General features: G+C 44.6%; 1 protein-coding gene across 1 annotated transcript in view; it reads left to right on the top strand.

The window, feature by feature from the left end:
• The window catches only part of LOXHD1 (lipoxygenase homology PLAT domains 1), a 257,303-nt gene that overhangs the window by 140,511 nt on the left and 101,593 nt on the right, over positions 1 to 15,199 (top strand). The window contains exons 23-27 of the mRNA XM_087885022.1: positions 81 to 226; positions 2,628 to 2,732; positions 7,684 to 7,812; positions 9,197 to 9,361; positions 12,383 to 12,564. Of these exons, the coding sequence (XP_087741148.1) occupies positions 81 to 226; positions 2,628 to 2,732; positions 7,684 to 7,812; positions 9,197 to 9,361; positions 12,383 to 12,564 (727 nt within the window). The remainder of the gene's footprint in view (positions 1 to 80; positions 227 to 2,627; positions 2,733 to 7,683; positions 7,813 to 9,196; positions 9,362 to 12,382; positions 12,565 to 15,199) is intronic.

Here is a 15,199-nt window from a genome sequence, read left to right as displayed (position 1 = left end):
CTCCCATTGAAGGGTTTTTCCAGAGTCAACAATTGGGCGTCGGCAGATCGGACAGATGCTAAACCATATTATCTTTGCAGTTATTATTTCCCCTGCCAGAGATGGTTGGCAGTGGAAGAAGATGACGGTCAGATTGCCAGGGAGCTGGTCCCAGTGGCTGAAGCCTTTGTGATGAAGGGTTCAGAGAACGCAGGCTCTGTTGCCACCCTCGGCCTGGAACAGAAAGGTTTGCTATTGTCCATCTGTATCAGTGGTGGGTTCCCCCCGGTTCGGTCCGGTTCGGCCGAGCCGATAGCGGTGACGATATGACGTCACTAAACCGGTTCTCCCCCCCACCCTCCCCCCCACCTCCCCCACGTTATTCTTACCTTTTATTTGGTCCCACCCCCAATCTATTGCTGCCTCCTGAGTCCCAGCTGATGACTAGAGGGGAAACAACTGTTTAAACTCTTGCCGCAGGGCTTCAAAGGGCCGCCCTACAGCTGATCAGTGTTAAAAGCAAACAAATGAGTCGGGTCATAAGTGCAAGGACTGGTCGTAAGTGCGAGGACCTTCCAGAAATGACTCTGACCAGCTAGCCACGCCCACCTAGTCACATGACCTCCAAGCCACACCCACAAAATAAGCCACGCCCACAGAACCGGTAGTAAAAAAATTTAGAACCCACCCCTGATCTGTATGCCGTAGAAGAAACTGAGCCTACGGAGTAGCACAAACTTAAGTAAACCATCATTTGTGGTTTGGGAGTGTGGCTGTTTTAGAGCAAAGTCCATTGGACTTGAGGCTGATTATAGGAATGGTTTGCAGACTGAAGCTATGACCAAATGAAGAATCTGCTGTATTTTTTTCGGGTTGGGGAACTGATCGAAGGCAATATTTGTAGCTCAAGGTTGAATCCTCATGTCCTTGGTGCTCTCTGGGCTTGGTGGTTTTCTTGCAGACGTTTCATGACCCACCTAGGTAGCATCATCAGTGCTACCTGATTACCAAACCTAGTTTGGGTAATTAAACATCTGCAAGAAAACCACCCAGCTTAGAGAGCACCAAGGACCCACAGTGGGGGAAACTATAAGTCTTCAAGGTATGGACTAATAGGTAACTTAAGTAACAAGGGAGCAGTTTTAAAGAGAGTTAGCTGAAATGGTATAGAGCAGGGGTCAGCAACCTGCGGCTCTGGAGCCGCATGTGGCTCTTTCACCCCTCTGCTGCAGCTCCCTGTTACTCAATCGGCACGCGATTTATTGAGCTTTTCAACCCCCAGTAGGCCAACCATGGATAACTCCAAGAAAAGAAAAGTTTCAGAAGAAAACAGAACATTTAATTCAACTACATATGCTAGTTTTGTGGCCACTCAAGAAAAAGTCGGGCACGGGAAGGGTTTTGTGGCTCCCGGTGTTTTCTTTTCTGTGGGAAATGGGTCCAAATGGCTCTTTGAGTCTTTAAGGTTGCAGACCGCTGGTATAGAGCTTCCTGCCTAAGCAGAGGGTTGGACTAGAAGACCTCCAAGGTCCCTTCCATTTCTTCTCTTCTCTTCTCTTCTCTTCTCTTCTCTTCTCTTCTCTTCTCTTCTCTTCTCTTCTCTTCTCTTCTCTTCTCTTCTCTTCTCTTCTCTCTTCCCTTCCCGTCCCTTCCCTTCCCTTCCCTTCCATTCAGTGGTGGGTTCCTCCCGGTTTGGCCCGGTTTTCCCGAGCCGGTAGCGTTGACGATATGACACCACCGAACCGGTTCTGCCCCCCCGCCCCCCGCGCCCCCACCCCCCCGCGTTATTCTTACCTTTTATTTGGCCCCACCCCCAATCTATTGCTGCCTCCTGAGTCCCAGCTGATGGCTAGAGGGAAAAAAAACTGTTTAAACTCTTGCCACGGGGCTTCAAAGGGCCGCCCTACAGCTGATCAGTGGTAAAAGAAAACAAATGAGTAGACCAGTGCCTGCAAAAATAAATGGGTAGACCAGCGCCTGCAAAAATACATGAGTAGATCAGTGCCTGCAAAAATAAATGGGTAGATCAGTGCCTGCAAAAATACATGAGTAGATCAGTGCCTGCAAAAATAAATGGGTAGATCAGTACAGCTCTGCAAGCAGTTAAAAGCATGGTAGACCAGTACCTCTGCTAAATCCTAAAGAACTGTCACATGACCATCAAGCCATGCCCACAAAATAAGCCACGCCCACAAAACCAGTAGTAAAAATTTTTAGAACCCACCCCTGATTCTATTCTATTCTATTCTATTCTATTCTATTCTATTCTATTCTATTCTATTCTATTCTATTCTATTCTATTCTATTCTATTCCTTGTGTGTCCAATCACATTTGGCCAATAAAAAATGTTTTGTTCTGTTCTCAGGTTTTTCTTTTCACTCTTTTCCCATTTTAATAGTTTGGGTCACCTTTCCCCCCCTCCCTCTAAAAGGGGGTTGTTAAAATTTGAACCTCTCCCTTGTTGCATTCTACGATGACAGTTAGATCACGCTAATGAAGAGGCTACTAGTTCTGGCTTTTGGCTCACTTTTATGAAACCTTTCTTGTTTCATTAAAAACAAAGTTGTAAAGGTGGAACAAAAAGAGAAATTAAATTTGGACTCTCTCAGAAATGGCCCCTCCCAAACAGAGATTCTTCTTTTGACAGCTAATTCAACGACATTCACAGTAAGAGTGAAAACAGGAGACAAGAAAAATGCCGGGACGGACTCCAATGTCTTTATCATCCTTTACGGATCCAAAGATGACACAGGTAGGAGCCAGTGGTGAAAATCTAAAATTTGTTACTACTGGTTCTGTGGGGGTGGCTTGGTGGGGGTGGGGGTGGTAATGTGATTGGGTGGGAGTGGCCAATTTTTTTTTAACTTTTAAAACCATTTTTTCTACAACCTCTTCGGCGAAGAGGTTGTAAAAAAATGCTTTCAAAAGGCTCTGACGATCCCAGCTGAGTTGCCTGATCGTCAGAGGCTTTTTTTCTTTTAAATGCCTCTGACGATCCAAGCTGAGTTGCCTGATGGGCAGAGGTTTTTTTTTCTTTTAAATGCCTCTGACGATCCAAGCTGAGTTGCCTGATGGGCAGAGGCTTTTTTTCTTTTAAATGCCTCTGACGATCCAAGCTGAGTTGCCTGATGGGCAGAGGTTTTTTTTTCTTTTAAATGCCTCTGACGATCCAAGCTGAGTTGCCTGATCGTCAGAGGCTTTTTTTCTTTTAAATGCCTCTGACGATCCAAGCTGAGTTGCCTGATGGGCAGAGGCTTTTTTTCTTTTAAATGCCTCTGACGATCCAAGCTGAGTTGCCTGATCGTCAGAGGCTTTTTTTCTTTTAAATGCCTCTGACGATCCAAGCTGAGTTGCCTGATGGGCAGAGGCTTTTTTTCTTTTAAATGCCTCTGACGATCCAAGCTGAGTTGCCTGATCGTCAGAGGCTTTTTTTCTTTTAAATGCCTCTGACGATCCAAGCTGAGTTGCCTGATCGTCAGAGGCTTTTTTTCTTTTAAATGCCTCTGACGATCCAAGCTGAGTTGCCTGATGGGCAGAGGCTTTTTTAAAAAGCCTCTGCCGAACGGGCAACTCAGCTTGGATCGTCAGAGGCATTTAAAAGAAAAAAAGCCTCTGATGATCACGCAGCTCAGCTGGGCATGAGGGGGGGCAGAGATTTTTGCTACCGGTTCTCTGAATCACCCGCCTCCATCGCTACCGGATCGGGTGATCTGGTCCGAACCGGGAGCATTTCACCCCTGGTAGGAGCCAAGCTCACCTTTGCAAATCATTCAGGTGGATATTGGCCACTGATTTAATGAGTAGCCTAGGATGCAGGAAAATGGGCTCAGTACTTTGATTGGCTCCTTCTGCAAGTCTTTTTATCTTCACGTGTTTGTTTGCTCATCAACGCAGTTGGTCCTCGACTTACAACCGTTGGTTTAGTGACGGTTCAAAGTTACAACAGCAGTGAAAAAAGTGACATTTTTCACACAACCGTGGCAGCATCCCCGTGGTCACGCAATCAAAATTCAGCCGATGGGCAACTGAATCATATTTATGACGGTTGCAATGTCCCGTGATCCCCTTTTGTGACACGCAATTAACAGATTAACAGAGTTGGAAGGGACCTTATAAGTCAGTGATGGCTAACCTTTTTGCCATCGTGTGTCAAAAGCAGGGGAAGAGCGGGGGGGGGGGGTCGTGTGTGCATGTGCTCACACCCATAATTCTATGTGCCCCATCCCCTGTGCATGTGCATGCGACCCCCGCACGCTCCTCCCGCTTTTGGCATGCAATGGCACGGTGGGCCCAGTAGGCCCGTTTTTTGCTCCAGAGGGCTTCAGGGGGAAGGGAGGCTGTTTTAACCCTCCCCAGGCTCCTAGAAAGGCTCTGGAGCCTGGGGAGAGCAAAAAATGGCCCTTCCCCACCCACCCCTCAGGCCCTCCGGAGGCAGGAAACAGCCTGTTTCCCTACTTCTGGCGGATCCAGAAGGCCTGAAAATCAGCTGGTGGAGCTGAGCTCACATGCCCACCGATATGGCTCTGCGTGCCACCTGTGGTACACGTGCCATAGGTTCACCATCACGGTTATAGGTCATCTAGTCCAACCCCCGCTCAAGCAGGAGACCCTACACCATTTCTGACAAATGCCTGTGCAATCTTTTCTTGAGAGTCACAAGTGATGAAGCTCCCACAACTTCCGAAGGCGACTTCTGTTCCATGGGTTGATTGTTCTCACTGTCAGAAAGTTCCTCCTCATTTCCAGGTTGAATCTCTCCTTGGTCAGTTTCCATCCATTGTTCCTTCTCTGGCCTTTGGGTGCTTCGGAAAATAGCTTGACCCCCTCCTCTTCGTGGCAGCCCCTCAAGTATTGGAAGACGGCAATCATGTCTCCCCTGGTCCTTCTCTTCACTAGACTAGCCATGCCCAGTTCCTGCAACCGTTCTTCATATGTTTTAGTCTCCAGTCCCCTAATCATCCTGGTTACTCTCCTCTGCACTTTTTCTAGAGTCTCAACGTCTTTTTAATAGTGTGGTGACCAAAACTGGATGCAGTACTATATTGTCATATATCAGTCATATATATCAGTACTATATATGTGTTGACTATATCGTCAAACATGCTTAATCAGTTGACTTAAAAAAAAATTAGAGGCTGTATTCAAACAAGCTTAGTTAGTATGAACGGGGTATGTCTGGAATAAGAATAGAATAGAATAGAATAGAATAGAATAGAATAGAATAGAATAGAATAGAATAGAATAGAATAGAATAGAATAACAGAGTTGGAAGGGACCTTGGAGGTCTTCTAGTCCAACCCCCTGCCCAGGCAGGAAAACCTACATCACTTCAGACAAAGGGTTATCCAACATCTTCTTAAAAACTTCCAGTGTTGGAACATTCCCTGAGATATTGAAACACTGCTATCATGTCTCCCCTGGTCCTTGTCTTCACTAGACTAGCCATGCCCAGTTCCTGCAACTGTTCTTCATATGTTTTAATCTCCAGTCCCCTCATCATCAACGGGGAAGCCAGATTTACTTTACAATTGTGTTACTAACTTAACAACTGCAGTGATTCACTTAACAACGGGGGCAAGAAAGGTTGTAAAATGGGGCAAAATTCACTTAACAACTGTCTCGCTTAGCAACAGAAATTTTGGGCTCCTAATTTTGGTCATAAGTCAAGGACTACCTGTACAGCTGAATCAATTTTTTTTTTTTACTTTTACATCTAAAATAAATATTTTGGGAGACATGACCAGACTTTTTTGGGGGTGGATGGGTGAGTGTGAGAGTTGTCCCTGGGGCCTTCTGAGGTTCCTTTCCAGCTGATTATTAAGAGCAGAGTAATTTATGTTCAGCCTCGGTAATAACCAGAAGGCGTTCCCTCCTGCTATTTCACTCTTGATTTTTACAGCGAATGTACAAACTCTGGGAAACCTAAAACCAATCTCTGGATGGATTTTACGACTGTCTAAAAATTGAAAATGATGGGGAAATATGCAATGTGCAGCTGATCCATATTGTGTCCTAAACAGGTGCAACCTTTAAAGTAGGGAAAATAATTTATCCTACCTGAAAATTGCTGGGTGTTGGACAGCATATAAATTTAATGTGTTATTTTGGTTCATCGCACAGCCAGCCAGACGTTGAGACTGCATTTGGCATTTTTGTCCACCTATCGAGTCCTATTACTTCCTTGTAATTAAAATGTCCTAACGACAGGTACTGCTTAACAAGGGAAAGGGCTAAATGTCTGTGGAGATTCTCAGTCATCCATCCAGGTCACGGTTCTGTTCTGCCCCAACTACGGACCCCAAAGAACGCAGCACACACAAAGTCCGTTCAAACCTTAATTTACTGAATAAACCAGTCTTTTACAACAACGGCTGTTAATTAATTGCATTAACAGCCACCAAGAATTCAAAGAATAATAACTGAAAACTTACTATGGTTGGCAGAATGCCCAGAAGCAATTTGCAGGAAGCTGATAAGATAAGCAAGACAAGACACAAAGGTATGTGAACAAAGTTGTTCCCTGCAAATTGCTTCAGTCGGTGTTCCTCCTTAAATAGGCTAAGAGAGTGGCCAATTAGCTCCTAGCCTTACTCTCGAGGAGACCTCCTCCTGAGGAGCCACTCCTGCCTTTTGGCAGCTCTGCGCACCCGTGCATCGAGAAGAGGCTCCTCCTCTTCGTCCTCTTCACTTAAGGGAGCTTCTGGAGGTTCTGAAGGTCCTGGCTGAATCCCTGCCTCTGGCACCACATCTTCTCCAGCTTCCTCATTGTCCGACTCGAGTGCCAGCTGCACAGGCTGCTGGCGCAGCACCACACCAGCCTCCTCGCTGTCTGAATCAGCTACTAGCTGCACAGGCCGCGTACGGGCCACAACAGGTTGTCTCAAAGGTGCTTTTTTCAAGAAACAAGTGGACTTCTTGGTTTTTCTTTGGAGACATTTCGCTTCTCATCCAAGAAGCTTCTTCAGTTCTGACTGGATGGTTTATCTGCATTTAAAAGACACAGGCCACTCAGTTTGAAGACAGCAAAGACCACATTTTGGATAGAGAAGACCACTGCTTTGAAAGAGGAGTCAAAGAGGCCATCTGTGTCCAAATTGAACTGCCCTCCCTCAATAGAGGGGGAGGGGTATGACGACATCTATCTCCAATCTACAACATAGTCCTTTCAACAGTTCCAAGAAGGCTCCATAGTCCACACCCATTTGCACCACTCAAGTGACACTGAGGACCAGTGCTGAAACGTAAAATTTGTTACTACCGGTTCTGTGGGCGTGGCTTGGTGGTGGGGGGAAATGTGACTGGGTGGGCGTGGCCAACTTTTTTTTTTAACTTTTAAAAGCATTTTTTTCTACAACCTTGTACGGCTGAAGAGGTTGTAAAAAATGCTTTTAAAAGGCTCTGACGATCCCAGCTGAGTTGCCTGATCGTCAGAGGCTTTTGTTTTTAAAAGAAAAAAAAAAGCCTCTGACGATCAGGCAACTCAGCTGGGATCGTCAGAGCCTTTGAAAGGCATTTTTTCTACAACCTCTTCGGCCAAAGAGATTGTAGAAAAAATGCTTTTAAAAGGCTCTGACTATCCCAGCTGAGCCGCACGATCATCAGAGGCTTTTTTTTTTTTTAACTTTTAAAAGCAGTCACTGCTGGCAACCATCCAAGTTATTTTCATTTGTAACAATGGGAGTGTGTGATTAAAACCCAAACAGGGACAATCTACTTGAAAGCTTCCAAGACTAACCGGAACAAATTTGAGCGAGATAAAGTTGATGTCTTCACGGTAGAATGTGTGGACCTCGGAGATCTGAAGAAGATAAAGATTGGCCATGATAATACAGGTAGGATGGCATGAAATTCCTTGAAGGCTTGTAGGATGAGTTGATTCCATAATATCTATACCTCTATTCAGTGGTGGGCTTCAAAATTTTTTACTACCGGTTCTGTGGGTGTGGCTTGGTGGGCGTGGCATGGCTTGGTGGGCGTGGTAGGGGAAGGATACTGTAAAATCTCCATTCCCAACCCACTCCAGGGGAAGGATACTGCAAAATCCCCATTTCCTCCCGATCAGCTGGGACTTGGAAGGCAGAGAATAGATGGGGGCGGGGCCAGTCAGAATTTTTACTACCGGTTCTCTGAACTACTCAAAATTTCCGCTACCGGTTCTCCAGAACTGGTCAGAACCTGCTGAAACCCACCTCTGCCTCTATTCCTCTCCTTTGGGAAACTAAAGATTTACCTGGATTTAAAAACGTTCCTTCCCCCAAGTTTAGAGGTTAAACCTGGAAGTTATAGAGCATACAGGTTTACCTTGGTTCCAGAGCAGGGGCCTCCAAACTTGGCAACTTTAAGACTTGTGGACTTCAACTTCCAGAATTCCAGCCAGCTAAAACTTAATAAAATATTATTTAAGTTCACAATATACTTTAACACACTATTAATATTAATAATACAATTAGATTACCTAATCTTAAACTTCCACTTATAAACTTAGCTTATTTTTTTAACTATAATAGATTCTATTATCTGTCTCTATTATCTATATAATAGATTCTGTTATCTATTATCAAGGGATGTGGTGGCTCAGTGGCTAAGACACTGAGCTTGTCGATCGAAAGGTCGGCAGTTCAGCGATTCGAATCCCTAGTGCCGCGTAACGGAGTGAGCTCCCATTACTTGTCCCAGCTTCTGCAGTTCAAAAGCACGTAAAAAATGCAAGTAGAAAAATAGGGACCACCTTTGATGGGAAGGTCACAGCGTTCCGTGCACCTTCGGCGTTGAGTCTTGCCGGCCACATGACCACGGAGACGTCTTCGGACACTGCTGGCTTTTCGGCTTTGAAACGGAGATGAGCACCGCCCCCTAGAGTCGGGAATGACTAGCACATATGTGCGAGGAGAACCTTTACCTTTACCTTTTACTATTTTCCCTATTTGTATTTTCTGTATTTTCTTTTTATTAATCTATTTGATCATTATCCATTATTTTATTTATTTATTTATTTGTTTCCATTTCTATACCGCCCTTCTCCAAATAGGACTCCGGGCGGTGAACAGCCAAAATAAAAAACAGAGCATACAAAATTTAAAAAACAGTATTAAAATAATTAAATATTTTGGCCGTAAATTAAAACAACCCAATTTAAAATCAAATTAAAATTTAACTCAAGCCAGCCCAGCTAGTTGAAATAAATTATCATTATCCATCGTCTCTTAACCTTTGCAGGTCATTCTGAAGGGTGGTTTTTAGATTGGGTTGAGGTAGATGCTTCTTGCCTTGGACTTTGCCTGAAGTTTCCTTGTGGTCGTTGGCTGGATAAATCTGAAGATGACGGAGCCATCGAAAGGGTCTTGTTTCCTGCAGAACTGCAAACGACGATGTACACCCCATGTGAGTAGCATGGTAGCAAGACCAACCTGCCTTCGGTCTGAAAGAAAAGAAGTACAGGTAGTCCTTGACTTACAACAGTTCATTTAGTGACCGTTCAAAGTTACGACGGCACTGAAAAAAGTGATTGATGGCGTTTTTCACACTTACGACCCCTGCAGCAGCCCCGTGGCCTGTGATCAAAATTCAGACGTTTGGCAGCTGACTCGTATTTTATGACGGTTGCAGTGTCTCAAGGTCATCTGATCCCCTTTTGCGACCTTCGGACAAGCAAAGTCAACGGGGGAAGCCAGATTCGCTTAATGACCAAATGATTCAGTTAAGAGCTGCAGTGACTCACTTGTGGCAAGCACGGTCGTAAAATGGGGCAAAATTCACTTAACAAATGTCTCACTTATCAACAAAAATTTGTGACTTGCAACCACAATTGAGCCCAAATTTCAGCTGATAAGCAAGAAAGTCGTTGAGTTTTGCCCCTTTTTGTGACGTTTCTTGTCACAGTTGCTAAGCGAATCATTGCAAGTTGTTAAGTTAGCCATACGGTCGTTTAGTGAATCTGGCTTCCCCATTGCCTTTGCTTATCCGAAGGTCTCAAAAGGGGCTCTCGTGACCCGGGACACTGCGACTGTCATAAATACGAGACAGTTGCCAAGCATCTGAATTTTGATCCCTGTGGCCACAGGGATTTTCACTGGTTATAAGTGTGAAAAATGGTCATACGTCCAGTGGTGTTGTAGCTTCAAATAGTCACTAAACGAATTGCTGTAAATCAAAGACTACCTGTACTGATATTATTACTGGATACAGAGCAGACCGAAGTGCTATATTTTGTTACTTGGGGGTTAACTACAATAGGCACAGTGGAACTTAGTTTCAAGTATACGTGGTCCTCGACTTACGACCACAATTGAGCTCAAAATTTTTGTTGCTAAGTGAATACTGCCCCGGTTTACGAACTTTCTCGCCACATTTGTTAAGTGAATCCCTGCAGTTGCTAAGTCAGTAACCCGGTTGTTAAGTGAATCTGGCTGCCCCATTGACTTGGCTTGTCAGAAGGTCTCAAAAGGGGATCGGGTGACCCTGGGGGACACTGCAACGGTCATAAATGTGAGTCAGTTGCCTAGCCTCTGAATTTTGATCGCGTGAGCGTGGGGATGCTACAAACGGTCATAAGTGTGAAAAATGGTTATATAAGTCCCATTTTTCAGCGCTGTTGTAACTTTGAACGGTCACTAAATGAACTGTTGTAAGTCGAGGACTCACTGTACATTCAGGTGGCCTGCGATGTTAATCTTGAGAATTGCTTCAGATAATTTTTTTTTAGAGGAGAAAACATATTGGCAGACGCTCGTACTGCAGTGGTAGGATTCAAATTTTTTTACTACCGGTTCTGTGGCGTGGCTTGGTGGGCGTGGCATGGCTTGGTGGGTGTGGCTTGGTGGGCGTGGTAGGGGAAGGATACTGTAAAATCTCCATTCCCACCCCACTCCAGGGGAAGGATACTGCAAAATCCCCATTTCCTCCCGATCAGCTGGGACTCGGGAGGCAGAGAATAGATGGGGGTTGGGCCAGTCAGAATTTTTACTACCGGTTCTCCGAACTACTCAAAATTTCCACTACCGGTTCTCCAGAACTGGTCAGAACCTGCTGAATGCCACCTCTATTGTACTGCCCCTTTTTTAATGTGCATAATGCTTGGGTCCATTTGACATTTCATGCTTTTCTTCAATCCTTCTGAGTAAATATGAAAATTGTCATCATTGATTTGACAAGGAAGGCTGCTCTGTGGTTCACAGGATTCCTCCACTCAAACAAATTCTTTCTGCCTTTACCAATAATCTAATTTTCCCATCATTACCCTTACAGATTATTTACTTAGTTTGCAAGAGGAAGAAAAAAAAAAAGTCTGATGATCTGCTAACATTTCAGAAAGCTTAGTTGTTAGCAAGCCGGAAAGGGCTTAGGATGTTATAACATGTCCCAATTAAATAACTGTACTGGGAAAATGATTGTTTAACTGTTATAGGAGGAAGCAAAAGAAAGTGAGGGTTTTTGCACCTTGGATGAAATATTAAAATTCTGTTCTGTTACTGAAAACTACAGCTGCACCCTTCCTTTTGTTGTATAACCAGTGTGATGTGGTTTCTCCTTCCTTCGAATAATATATGCCATCTAAATAGAATAGAAAACACAGTTGGAAGGGACCTTGGAGATCTTCTAGTCCAACCCCCTGCTCAAACAGTGATGGCTAACCTTTTTTTTTTTTTTTAATTTGATTTATATGCCGCCCTTCTCCGGAGACTCAGGGCGGCTTACAACGCGTTAAGCAATAGCCTTCATACTTTTGTATATTTATACAAAGTCAGCTTATTGCCCCCACAATAAGCCGTCGCGTGCCAAAAGTGGGAGGAGGGCGGGGGAATCGTGCACGTGTTTGCCCACACTCTTAATTCAATGCCCCCCTGCGTCCCGTCCCCCAACGAAAACACGTGCGACCTGCATTCCCCCTTAATTTAATTTAATTTAATTTAATTTAATTTAATTTAATTTAATTTAATTTAATTTAATTTAATTTAATTTAATTTAATTTAATTTAATTTAATTTAATTTAATTTAATTTAATTTAATTTAATTTAATTTAATTTAATTTAAATCCCCATTTCCTCCTGATCAGCTGGGACTTGGGAGGCAGAGAATAGATGTGGGTGGGGCCAGCCAGAATTTTTACTACCGGTTCCCTGAACTACTCAAAATTTCCGCTACCGGTTCTCCAGAACTGGTCAGAACCTGCTGAAACTCACCTCTGCTAGAGACTACAGAAAGGAACTGGTCTTAAAATGATTGAGGTCAAATAGGCCTAGGTCTGTGAAAGGAAGACTCAGCCAATCTTGACATTAGAGACAGAAATGACAAATTTTGATTCCTCATTAGAACAGATACAGATACATCCTTTAACCTAGTTCCTGAATTATTACAGGGAGGCCTTGACCTGACACCCATTTTGTTTTGTTTCCATCTGGCCAGTTGTTCCCTACGAAATTACTGTCTACACCAGTGACGTTTTTGGAGCAGGTACCGACGCTGACGTCTTTATCGTTCTGTACGGGGCTGACGGCATTTGCACTCAACAGAAACCCCTGTGCCAAAACAAGAGGGAACGAAGGATGTTCTTTAAAAGGAATTCTATAAATCAGTTCATCATGGAGGTAAGGGGAAATGTGCTTTGGATCAGGGATGGTATTCACTTACTTTCCCTACCGGTTTGCAAATGTGAGCACGTGGATGTGCTTTGCTTGCTTGCGCGCCTTTCACGCATGGACACGGCCTCAAAAATGTACCTAAATAGGATGGCATAGAGCTGGGGCAGGTGGGCAAGTGAGCAGGCCCACCTGTGATTTCTGCTACCAGTTCGGGGGAACTGGTCCGAACTGGCTGAATACCACCTCTGCTTTGGATACTCCTGTTGTGGCTCCGTTGCCTGAGCCTGGGCTATCGACAGATGCAGACTCTGAGAGTGAGGGAGAGGAATTGGCAAGGCCTCCCTCTCCAGGACCCTCCTCTCTGGCAATGCCTCCGGTGGACACCGAAGGCCAAACGATAGGCTCAGAGCCAAGCACGTCCCCGCAGCCACAGGTGGACAGCGACGAGGAAGATAAGTGCTGGCTGGACCCTCGGCAGAGGCACAGGGAGAAGCATGCACAGCAGAGGGGAAGGGGTGCCAGAGATTAGCTGAGTCACCGGACCACACCCCACAGGGTATAAATGTGGGTGTGGTGGCCGGTTCAGTTTGTGACGAGCAAAAACTGGAAATACTCCATGATCTCTGCGTTACTGGACTTTGCCTGCTTTATCGGACTGCATTTGGATTAATCCTTGTATTATTGACACTCTGCCTGTTTTATCGGAATGCTGGCAGTCTAATCTTTGTTTTGTGTGAGTAAAGTCTGAATTGGCAGCTAGCCACTGGGTTGCTGCCAGCTTTATCTTCAAAGAGTTTTGTCGTGTGGCTTATTAACTCCGGGCCGTCTGTGGGGGTGCGTGTGGGGTACGGGGACAGAACAACTCCCAGCAACTTGGGAACCATATGGCAGAGTTTAAAGAAGGAGCAGAAGGAGCTAGATTGTAAGAAATAGTCAGAACAGAACAGAACAGAACAGAACAGAACAGAACAACAGAAGTGGAAGGGACCTTGGAGGTTTCTAGTTCAACCCCCTTTCAAGCAGGAAACCCTGGCCTATACCATTCCAGAGAAGTGGCTGCCCAGTCTCTTTTTAAAAGCCTCCAGTGTTGGAGCATCTACAACTTCTGAAAGCAAGTTGTTCCACTGATTAATTGTTCTTACTGTTAAGGAAATTTCTCCTTAGTTCTAGGTGAGGATCTTTCCCTGATTAGTTTCCATCCATTGTTCCTTGTCTTGCCTTCAGGTGCTTTAGAAAATTAGAACAGAGTAGAGTAGAGTAGAGTAGGGTAGGGTAGAGTATTTATTTATTTGTTTGTTTATTTATTGGTTCGATTTATATACCGCCCTTCTCCGGAGACTCAGGGCGGCTTACAATGCGTTAAGCAATAGCCTTCATACTTTTGTATATACCTGCTTAGTAGGACTTTTTGGGCCTCCCTAAGCGGTGTTCTTTTTTTATACAAAGTCAGCTAATTGCCCCCACAATCCGGGTCCTCATTTTACCTACCTCGGAAGGATGGAAGGCTGAGTCAACCTTGAGCCTGGTGAGATTTGAACTCGCAGTAATTGCAGGCAGCTGGCAGCTAAGTGCTACTTAACAGCACTTTAGTCCGTTGCACCACCAAGGCTCAAAGTAAAGTTAGAATAGAATAGAATAGAATAGAATAGAATAGAATAGAATAGAATAGAATAGAATAGAATAGAATAGAAGGGACCTTGGAGGTCTTCTAGTCCAACCCCCTGCTCGAGCAGGAGACCCTATACCCGTGGTAGTAAACCTGTGGCACGCGGGCCTGAAGTGGCACATGGAGTCATGTCGCCTGGCATGTGTGGCGTCTCCCATTCCTCTTCCGGGTTTCTGGCGCACATGCGGACACGACAATCAGCTGGCCTTTTCACATGCAGCAGTGCTGGAAACCGGAAGAGCTAGTCTTCTGTTTTCCAGCACGTACGCATGCGCGGCAGTAACCAGAAGTAGCTTATCTGGCACGCACATGCCCCGTGGGCAGCCCCTCTTCCTGACAAGCACGCACCTTCTCCCTTTTCAGCACTTGGTGCCGCCTGCGCACACACATGCTCCCTTTTCGGCACTCAGTGCCGAAAAGGATCGCCATCACTGCCCTATGCCATTTCAGACAAATAACTTTCCAATCTATTTTTAAAAACCTCCGGTGATGAAGCACCCACAACGTCTGAAGGCAACTTCTGTTCCATTGGTTAATTTTTTTCACTGACTCCCACTTCTCTGTGTCAGCCCCTCAAATATCATGTCACTTCTAGTCACCTCTAGTCCTTCTTTTCACTAGACTAGACATCCCAAATTACTAATCATTGACATAATCCTTTTTGGCAATGTTTGACAAACTTGAGCATAATATCTATAGAGGTTGCTATTCATACAGGTCATGCTTGTCTCCAAAGTGCTTTTATTTTCAAATAAAAATGAATTAAAATGTACTTTAAAGGCAATCTTCCCCCTTTTTAAATGTGGAAATTTTAAATTTTTAAATTTTAAATTCGTCTTATTTATAGGGGTATGGGTAAGGCGTTTTAAATTGGGGAGCCATTTTGGATTTAATTCTGTTTTAAACGCATTTTAATTGTTTATATTGTATGTTTTTTAATTTTGGCTGTTCACCGCCCCGAGTCCTTCGGGAGGG

This window comes from Pantherophis guttatus, chromosome 2 (genome assembly GCF_059756535.1).
Source record: "Pantherophis guttatus breed Tessera chromosome 2, ASM5975653v1, whole genome shotgun sequence".
NCBI lineage: Eukaryota > Metazoa > Chordata > Lepidosauria > Squamata > Colubridae > Pantherophis > Pantherophis guttatus.
This window is presented reverse-complemented; position numbering and strand designations above follow the sequence as displayed.